Source organism: Durio zibethinus, chromosome 24 (genome assembly GCF_047325235.1).
Source record: "Durio zibethinus cultivar Kanyao isolate XHJ-2024 chromosome 24, ASM4732523v1, whole genome shotgun sequence".
Lineage (NCBI taxonomy): Eukaryota > Viridiplantae > Streptophyta > Magnoliopsida > Malvales > Malvaceae > Durio > Durio zibethinus.
The window spans coordinates 18,665,296-18,676,626 of record NC_143185.1 but is presented as its reverse complement, the minus strand read 5'-3'; the positions used below and the strand labels follow the sequence as shown (position 1 = coordinate 18,676,626).

General features: G+C 26.7%; 1 protein-coding gene across 1 annotated transcript; it reads left to right on the top strand.

Annotated features, from left to right (window-relative positions):
• The first annotated feature begins 5,708 nt into the window (after positions 1-5,708).
• On the top strand, positions 5,709-6,659 carry LOC111316434 (uncharacterized). Its single transcript, XM_022918383.2, has one exon. It carries the CDS (start codon positions 5,787-5,789, stop codon positions 6,324-6,326), a length of 540 nt encoding a protein of 179 aa, XP_022774118.1. The 5' UTR covers positions 5,709-5,786; the 3' UTR covers positions 6,327-6,659.
• Positions 6,660-11,331: the final 4,672 nt, after the last annotated feature.

Sequence of the window (11,331 nt, the reverse complement as noted above, 5' to 3'; positions counted from 1 at the left end):
AAACAAAGATTGGAATTGCACTTCTGAGATTGTTTTGGAGCTTAGTTCTCTCTCTTGCTTGAAGGCTCTTTGACTCCGTAAAACAATTCTGGCACCGACTAGCTGCCGCATTATAGCAGCAGCCCTCAGTAAGCATTTTCGCCATGAGAAAGTCCTTCATTTCCACAAACTTGGTCGTCAGCATATCTTAACTTCGTGCTTGACAAGGATTACAGACGAGACTCATTTGAACAACACAAAAACATAATCCGACAGCTACCTGTGAATACTTTGGTCAATTGGAATCATAGCATATACTTTTGTTAAACTACAATTCATTTAATTTATATATTTATTTTTTGGTTATAGCAATCAAAAGTCTTTGCAGATTTTGCTTCAAAATAATTTCTCTTTGTTCTAACAATTTTAAGGTTATCAATTCTTCCACATCATTTTCATCCATACATGATTTTACTACTTGAATGTTCTTCAAAAAATCAAATCTTGGTTGATACTTAATTATCTTCACCATGTTTGCTAACAACTTTTTTTTTTTAAACAAAGGAGCTCAATACGAGGACTAAAAAAAAATTAGCAAATATTAAGATTTAAATTCTAAACTTATTGAATATTAGCTTTTATGAATGGTTATATAAATTAATTAAATGAAACTTCAAATTTTTTAATAACTTAATATTAAAATATAGTAAATAAAATTTAAAATTTAATTCAATTATTTTATATCTTTAATAAGCGATATTAGCATGTTTGAAATACGAATTTCAATATTTGTAATTTATTTTTTATTCATAAGTTATGACTTTTTGTAAAAAAAAAAAAATCTTAAGGGAATGAACTTACAACTTTAAGCTTGGGTGTGAATTCTCTAGGATAAATAGCAAGGCAAAATTAAAGAAAATGCCAACTGCAAACATCTCTAATGTATGTTGGATTAGGGAATGTCACTGTACTCAAACTCTTATATCTTCATCCTTCTTCTAAAAAGTCTCTAAGAAAAATCACCTTGATGACTTAAATTTTCTGGTAAATTGAAAAAACATTTTCTTAAAAAAATTTCTTTCTGGTAAAACCCATAGGTAAATTAAGTTGCCTCCAGTTGGCCTATGGTTGTTATTAAATAAATAAATTTATCAATAATCAAGAAATTAGTACATTTTTCTCTAAGATTTGAATAATAATAATAATAATAATAATTATTATTATTACTATTATTATTATTATTATATAAATGATAGAGTCAGTGGCTTTGACGTCAGTGCTTATGAAGAAACAAAAGAAAAACCGTTTTATGCAATTTCAAACATTCTTTTACTGTTTGAGTATGATTGCAAGCATGAAGATGCCAACTTTCCTCATGTGGTAAAAAAAAAAAATCAAATTCGAAAGTTAAAAAATTAGTTTTTAGAAGAAATTTGCAGTCTCAATGATGCATCCTTATCCTTTATTTCAAGGAAAACTATAATCCAATTAGAGAAATTCAAAAGCTGTTAGGATTAGGGAAGAACTTTGTGTAGTGTAGTTGATATGAAAATTTAAAATATTTTTAGTTATAATAAAATATTTAATATAATATTTGAATTTAAAATATTTTTAATATTTTATTTGAATTATAAATTTATTAATTAATAAGATATTTATTTTTAATATATTTAATAAATTTATAATTTAAATATTATATTAAAAAGTTTAAAAATTTAAATATTATATTAACTATTTTATTATAATTAAAAATGACTTAAAATATTAATTCATCTAAAAATAATGTATAAATTTATCAATCCAAAGCTTATGTTAATTAAATTTGAGCCGAGGTAAGTCGAGTTAGACTTGAAGAATCTTCTAAAGATTTTGTTCATTTATAAATATCATATAAATTTAACATTTTAACACTTATAAGTAAATCTGGGTTAGGTTTGATTCACCTTCAAAAGATTTTATTCAAGATTTGACCTGTCAAATTCAAAAAATTTAAAAATTTTCAAAATATTAAAAATATTAAAAATTTGATATTTTAAAATCAAATTTAATTTAAAATTATTTATTAATAATTTAATATTTCAGATAAAAAATTCCCTATTAAAGCCTCGACCTATGGATAGATTTTTTTTGTACGAATTGTACGTAGATTTGATAATTTATATATTTATATTTATAAAATATAAATAATTTGTGTATGTATGTTATATTTTAAATAAAAATTATATGTCATAATTTATATTAATATGAAAATATAAAATATATATTTTAATTTTATTAAATTTATTTATAATTTTTATTAAAATTTTAAATTATTATATTATTATATTTTTTATTCATATCATATTTATTTCATTGAAAAATTAAACAATGGCAAAGGTGACAATGGTAATTAGTTATATCTATGATCATTTTGCTAAATAAGTTCCTCCAATATTTCGAACTGCTAGTACGAAATAGAAACAAAACGAATTATCAATCAGATTAAGGAACGTGATAGGTGTTGTTTTAAAAGTTTAAACCGCCTAGTAGTATAGTTCCATATGAACTAAAATTGTCCTAAATAGACTTACAAAGAGTTAGATCAGTTGATAGGAAGAGAAACTCTTTTTTGTGTCAATTGAGATTTAATCTTTTCGGACAAAACAGTCAAAATTGATTCAAACCTAAATTGTCTAAAAGGTTAATCTAATTTAAATTTAATTCAACTAGATTTAATTTAAAAAAATCATCATCTCAAATTTGAAATAATTTAAATTTGAATATAAAATGATTCGAATATGATTATTTGAATTCAAATAAGTCAAACGTCAAAATCAAATCTAAAATGATTAAAATTTAAATAATCAAAACATGAAATAATTTAAATTTTTTTCAATTCAATAAGTCAATTTAAAGTAATCAAATACGAATCGAATTCAATTCATATTTTTATCACATTTGTTATAAAAAAACATTTTAAAATAAAATTTTAAATGCATCATGTTAATATAAAAGAATACCTTAAACTCATCCAAAAAGATATTAGATCCCAACAGAAGCTTAAAAATACTATGACCCTATTTAAAAAAAAAGTTCTAAATATAAATAACTATGTGCGTATGTATTGTCGTTTCGTCAACAAACAAGCAATAATGCTAGTCTAAATTGGCTTCCTTCGTTAGAATTTCAACATTACATTGTTATTACCTGATGAAAATACAAAAACCTTAACATCCGAAAGGACATCTGAAGCAGATTATCCATACGTTGGTCGCATAATTCATAAATACATGTGCCATGTATCAAGATAGCTTTTAATATTGCAAATTAAATCAACCGGGCTTTTGGGTTTCTAGCACTGGCTGCTTAGCCAGCCAGCAGCATAACGTATTTAGATACCCATAGCCATAAACTTATTAAATTTTTTATTTTGATGTTCAAGTTAACTGCTTAAAAATTGAAATTTCTTTAATAAGTAGGTAAAAACATAAATTATAACATTCAAACTTTCACACACACAAACACACGTACGCGAGTGTATATATTTATATATTAATATAATAATTTAATTAATTTAATCGTCTTTAAAAATTAATATTCAATAAATTTGATATGTAAATGTTAATAACTATAACTTTTTTTTTATTCTCAAATTATAATTTTTTTTGTAAAAAATTTAATTAACGAATTGCATTCATCCCAATAATTGCATTTTATTTTATTTTATTTTAATCCAAAAAATTTTATACTATAGTGTGTAATCGATTAGGTTTTAAGATGAGTCATGCCATGTCTTCAAATTGAATTCCTAGTAATTTTCACAGTGTTTGAATGATATTGTTTATTCATGTTTGACATTATCACTCATGTTATTAAAAATATTCTTCTTATGTCATAGAGATGTAAACTAAAATAGATTAAGAAAACAACTGTGTTCGAACAAAAAGACAAGAAACTATTCGTCAAATATTGATGTAGTACATTAATACTAAGTTAACACATCGACAACAATGACATAACCTTTTTTTTTCTAATAAAGGAAAATGTGATTTAAGGATAAAAAATTATAAATATCAAAATTTAAACTTTACATGTATGTGTTAGTCTTATTAAATGCCATTTCTTAAAATTAATTGTATGAGTTAAGCTTTGATCAGATCTAATAATTTGAAATAAAATATGATAATACAATATGAAAACGATAAGAATAAAAGATATAGAGATAATACGACTTAAAATTTTTTAAAAAATCATAAATAAATTTAACAAAATTAAAAAATTATATTTTATATTATCATATTTATACGAATTATGACACGTAATTTTTATATAAAATATGATATGAATATAATATTTTATACGATACGATAATACAAATTATTAGGTTTACTTTAGATTCACTAACATATGTTTTTTCTCTTTAATTTACATAAACTTATTGATTTTCGGTTACATAATTAATGGTCAAACTTGCATATGATCGATTTAACTCTTAAAAAAATTAAAACCGAGCACTTAAAAATTCGATTCAATAGTAAATACATGCATATGATCATCATTCATTAATAAAAAAATGTTAAAACGAAAAGAAATCATTAACAAATAATTTCAACTTGTATAATCTATGTCCCATGGAGGTAAAAGTTGAGATTATTTAGGATTGAAAACAAAATGCCTTGAAAGAAAAATTGAGGTAACTTAAGGTATCAATGTCAAAAGGATGAGGGCAGCGAGACTCGAGACGTATAACGCTTTTGGAATTTGTTTATTTGGGTCAAAGATACTACAATAAACGCAAGAAGAAGTGGTACCACGTGTAACATCCTCAGATGTTAGTGAGTTGAGATTAGTCCAACAAGTGGCGGCTGGTTCACCGGCACGAGATAACACCTTCGCCCAATGTTTGCTTCAATTTCCTCCCATGGCTGCCTATCACTCTCACAAGTTATAACTGGTTTTTAATAGGCTAAAATATTGAAAAAAAAAATCATTAATTATGGAAAAAGATCGAAATTTTTTTAATATGACGAAATTAATTGACTTTTCAGATCAACCAATTTTCTCATATCAAAAAATCCAAATTTACGTTTTTGTGGCCAAAAAATGCTAATTAATATTGAATTTAATAACTTTTAAAGTTAGTTGACATCTTTTCCTCAAGATAAAGATAAATATTGGTACAAATTCCGGGTAGAAGCTTATGATTTTGGGTACAAAAAATTTAATTAAAAAAAATTATATTCCTTGATAGTGGTTGGTTTCAACGAAAATTTATAGATAGTTCATAAAAAAATATTGATTGCATCAATTTAATCAATTTTGGTTTATCAATAAAAATTTTATTTAAGTAAAAATGTGAAGGTAATTTAAAAATGAAAAAAAAAGTTTATTTAATATTTTAACCTCATTAATTGCCTTGTTTGTTTTTCAAACCTTCGCTTGCTTTCCAAGGGAACACTATTGAACGCACGAATGGGCCCGAAAGAGAAAAAGAAAATTATGGAGAGAAAACTTGGTCAAAATTCAGGCACTTTGACTAGGCTGCCTAAGTAATTTGTAAGCACTAGCCGGCTGCTGACAACAGAGCGTTTGAATTTCTGCAAAATCAGCCAGCCCAAGCGGATTCATCCCACCGTCGTTTGCTTTTTCTTTTTTACTTCTTTTTTCTTTTCCTTTAATTATTTTCTTGTCCCCATTCGTGCAATATTTGCCCTGATTTTTTTTTCTATATATATCGATCTCCACGTTCTAAAATTTCAGCTCCTTCAGCTTTACTCAAACAAGCTTTGCATGTACGGACTCATAGATTATTAATAGAGGCTGTCTCTATGGAAGCTTATTCATCATCATCTTCTTCTTCTTCTGCTTTACGAGAAGCAAGAGGGTTAAAGATTCCACAGCCTTTCCATGCATCACTTCATTCGGTGCGCAAGCCATTGACAAAGCCTTGGAAGCTGCCAATTGCACCATTGCCACCAACACCACCTAAAGTTTACAAGGTTGACCCTAAAAACTTCCGGGACTTGGTTCAAAAGCTTACTGGTGCACCTGAGTTCATGCCTCAATCTCAACATCAGAAATCGTTATCTCAGCTTCATCAGCTGCCTCATCAGCGTCTCCAAAGAGTGGCACCTCTCCCACTTCAAGTTGCAGCATCGCCATTGTCTAGGGCAGAAGTTTCTGCACCATTGCATCTCCTTTCTGGGTTAGATCATTCGAAACCCCAGAATCAGAATTTCTCAGATAATGCGATGATTAAGTCGAATTCACTTGGAATGAACTTATCATCATCTTCTTATAATTGGTGGCCTTCCCCTATTCTAAGTCCTGGAACGTTGTCCAGCAAGGAGCAAAGCACTGTTCCTTAGATATATATTTATATATACATATATATATATTTATATATACACACATACATATATATATATATATATATGTCAAGTATCAAAACTTACTATATATATATATTCTGATATTTAAGGCCAATTTGGAAGTTAGTTCTCTTTGTCATTCTTGCTTGAGCTTAAAGAGAATGTATGCATGTAAGATTAAACCTACATTCTTCTGTTGTCGTACTTAATTTACATAATGGCAGAACTAATTATGTTGAACAAGTCTTCCTCCGTTGATCATTACGATCGATGCATGTATACTTATTCAGCCAGTATTGTAGTCATGAATACAGCTACTTAATTATTATATATGTACAACTTTATTTTTCAGAAATTGGCTTCCAAAGAGTTCTTTGCCTAGTCTCCCAAAGTAGTTATCCCCCTTTTAATCTTTTCTTTGTCCCCTTCTATTCTTAATTTAATTTCTAGTTTGAAAGGAGAGATTTTGCTGCTTAGGGCTACTTCTATAAAGAGGTAAGTTAGCATTACCACTAAGTAATTAAGTGTGATAAAGTTGAGAGGCCAGAGGGGGGGGGGGGGAGTTGAGCCTTGATTTTCTTAAGCATATTAAGCAAGGTGAGACAAGAATCCAAAGTTTAGCTTACTTTATTTGTGTAATTACTCTAAACAAATAATTTTAGTAGTTTTAGGGTTTAAATTTTAAATTTTGTAATCTCTTTTTCTGATCTTAAATTAGTCATTTTTTATATAAAAAAAGGCGAAACAAGATCGGAGATGTCAAATTAGAAATATGTATAAAAGAAGAAGATTGGAAAATAAGGGAAAATTTGTTAAGAGGCCGGTTAAGAAGCTTTGGATTGTATCCTTTGTATTTATCAGCTATATTGGTGTATTAATGTTGGTAATTAGTTGAGTTGATAATAGTACAGCTCATTGTGCAATAAAGAGGGATCTGATGTTATATGGTAAAGATGGTGTATTGTTTGATATACTAAAAAATGTAACTGAAGGAATAAGGTGGTGTAAAAGGATTCATGGATGTCCGGCAAAAAACAAAAAAATCATGCTTGGTGGTGCTCAAGCATTCCAAAATGAACAATTATAGGGGGAAGAGCCCTATAAGATTGAACCAAAACAAAACTGTTGATAATGTCCCAAATCATGGAATTAACTCAATAATCTTTCCACAGACGCCTCCATCAACTCTACCTCCTCGACCACTGTCACCGCCATCACGACCTTCTTCCACTTCATACATATAATTAAATCCATTTAATTTTGATACATAGAAAGCTACAATTTGAGAAAGAAATTGTAGATGTTGAGATTTGAATTTTAAATTTGTTAGATGTTACTTTAAGAATGATTATATGAATCAATTCAATTAAATTCATTTATTTAATTTAATTAATGTATGGCTAACATCATAATATATATTTATTTATATTGATATTTATATTACCCAAGTGAAACCAATTAGGATAAGGGTAGAGGAATAAGATCTTAAGTGAAAAAATAATTGGTAAGGCTTTGTTTGGTTGATATTTTTACTATTTAGTTTCAATCTTTTGTTTTTTTATATTTATCTTTTCTGAAGAGAAAAATAATTAAATAATAAATGTATAAACTAAACTGAACAAAGTATGCATAAATACCTAAAATTAACTTACGAGTGCATAAATACCTAAAATTAACTTCAAAGCTGCTCAAATTCAAAATTGATTAAATAAAACTTTCTTAAAGTTGGTTTTTGAAATAAGTAATGAACCAACTTGTCGTTGATTATCAAGCTCTTTTAATTGTTTTCAAAGCATATATATATATATATATATATATATAATTTTTTATTCTCAATCATAGATCTATTAAAATTAATAATTAACAAAATAAAAAAAAAGTTTTTTATATTAGTTGATCCATTCTCTATATAAGACCAAAGAATCGAGTAAGGTATTGAAACTTATAACTTAATTAAAGTACCAAATTATATGAGTTATCTAAATATATATAATTTTTTTATTCTCAATCATAGATCTATTAAAATCAATAATTAAAAAATATAAAAAAATTTTTATGTAAGTTTATCCATTCTCTATATATAAGACCAAAAATCGAGTAAGGTATTGATACTTACAACTTAATTAAAGTGCCAAATTATATGAGTTATCTAACTCTTTTAATAAATAAGCCAAACTAGAATCAAAGAGATAGAAGTAAAGAACATAAAGAGAAAGAAAATTTTAAAGGAAAGTTTTTTCAAATGGGATTTTATTTTTGGCCAATATTTTCAATTGGGATTTCGTTTAAAAAATTTTAAAAGGCTTTTGGTCTGAGGCAAAGTTAATAGATGAAGTTGGTAAAAACGCAAGTACTTTAGCCTCGGGAAAAATTTACTTGAAGTTTAATAAATGTTTACTTGAAGTTTAATAAATGGAGTTAATAAAATTTTTTATTAAAAATAAGTAAATAAAAGTTAAAATTAAAAATTAAAATTAAAAGATTGATAAATTTTATTACATAAATTAAACGTATAAAATTGGAAAAAAATTTAATAAATTTTGATATATTTATTAAATTGATATTTTTAATAAAAATATTAATAGAATATTTATTGTTGAATAAATATCAATTAAATTTATATTATAAATAATATTTTTCATAATTTTTTTAAATTTTATTGATTTTAATATTAAACTCTATTAATTTATCGATTTAAATTATTTATCAAATTATTTATTTACTTATTTTTTATAAAAAATTTTATGAACTCCACCTATATAAATTCATGTAAATTTTATCTCTTTAGCCTGTACATATGTAACAGATAGCGACTATCCCTTGGACGCATGGCTGAACCCTAATAAATATTATTGACAGTATTATTAAAAAAAGATTTCCTCGTTTATTTCATGTAGAGAATTGTATTTTCCACAGTCTCTTTCTTTTCTACAGCCCACAAGAAAGAATTTCATATTCGAATAAAACTCTCTCTTGAGGAATCCCCTTTATGTTATTTGTTGAGAAAGGAAGAAAGAATGTTGATTCTTGTCAAACTGTAAAGATTGAGAAACAGAGAGACAGCCATTTTTCTTTTTTATAATGCCTAGATGATTGGTGTCATTAAATGACAACTAATAAATATTATTTATTTTTCATATATAATTCTCAAAGACTGAATAATTCAACACGTTTTCTCCTTTTAATCCAACTTCATTGTTCAAAGGAAAATCAAAGAACTTGGGTTGTTTGTGTCAATGATATTCATTGACAGTTTGATTAAAATATAAAACAGATTCATGGCATTTATCACTATCAGGCATCGACCCTTGCCGACATCTTAGTACAATAAAAAAATATAAGATGTTTTGGAGGACAATAACCCAAGTTTTCTGAGAGATTAGTATGCCGGTAAACATCTAACTATTGAAAGTGGTTGAGAAAGGATCAAAACTTGGACTGGAGAGACTGCTTCTTTTGTTATTAGATAATACCAAGTCAAAAGTGAGAAAGTAATAGAGCTAGAAAACAATGCTGGATTGGAAGAAGTTTCTTCTTCTCCACTGGTTAGGCAGACGCTACATTTCCTGCTTTAGCCATTGAATATAATCATTTTCTATCCATTTTTTTCTTCCTTGTTACCAACCATGGCCATTGTTTACAACTTGATAGATTAGAAGGGCTGAAGAAAATTTGAGTTCTAAAGTATAAACCGTGAAGAATAACAGAGAAAGATAAAAAGAACTTTGATTATGTACAGGAAAATATGCTACATTATAGCACAGAATCAAATTACATAACCTGTCAACTTTAAGCCGGACTCCTTCGGAAAAATTGAAATTATTCCTGCAAAAAATCTGAATGCAGCTAGTTTAATTAGTTGTCTATGTTTGTATATCCTATCAATGATATTCTAGTAATATTATGGTAATATTCTAAATTGATGATATTATTCTAATAATATTTTAGTAATATTCTAGATTGATTTAATATTAATTTAGAGAACATTAGTTATTAATTTAGTTGATTTTAGGAATTGATTTGGTCATTATTTCTATTTATTGCATCTTTTATTTTGTAATATCTTACCTATGTATAAATAGATTTTAAGCCTTATTGTAATACACAAGTAATTACAATAAAGTTTTTATCATTTTTTTCCTAATGTCAGAGTGATTTCATAGTTCATTTCAAAAGTGAATCACCTTGGAGTAACCAACATTTGCTTATTTTCATCTTTGGTTTATTCCCATTTCTAACTTGATTTTTGCTTCTGCACATTAATTTTTTTGGGTTTCTCTTTCCATCTTCAAAATTCATTTTGTATATCAATACTCATAACTTCTTAAATCTCCATTTCATTTTTTTTAAGAGCTTAATTATAGGCATTTAATAAGAAAATGTACAACCAATTTCAATTATCCTTGATGGAACTAACTACAATAGATGAGCTACGGCTATGCATAATTATCTAAAGGGAATGAAATTAGGGCTTGTTATTACTGGAGAACGTAAAGCACAAAAAAAAAAAAAGAAGAAGAATCCAGTGATAAATTTATAGATCGGTTAGAGGAATGATAGAGTAAGAATCATCGAATTCTGACATGGTTCACTAACACCACTGTTTTTCTATCAATGTACATTTTAGGCAATTTGAGTTTGCTAAAGATACTTGAGATTTTCTTGCCACATGGTACAACTTTCTATTACCTTTGCTTATTAATACCATATTTTGATCACTTTATCTTGTCTTCGTCAAGAACTAAGTTAGATGATTGATGATTTTCATTCTAAAATACAACATTTACGGGACATGCTTAAAAATTCTGAGTCGAAATTCAAAGATGAAAATGATGCTGGTAATTTTATTACTTATTGAAATCAAATTTGTCTTAATCAATTTTTAATGACACTTTGAGATGAATTTGAGAATACTAGGTCTTCATTTTTGCACCGACATCCTTACCAACTATGAATAATATTCTTATGAAATTGATATATGAGGAAACTTTATTAGGTATGA

Excerpts from the sequence above, each read along its gene's own strand:
- LOC111316434 (XM_022918383.2), top strand. The coding sequence starts at position 5,787 with ATGGAAGCTTATTCATCATCATCTTCTTCTTCTTCTGCTTTACGAGAA.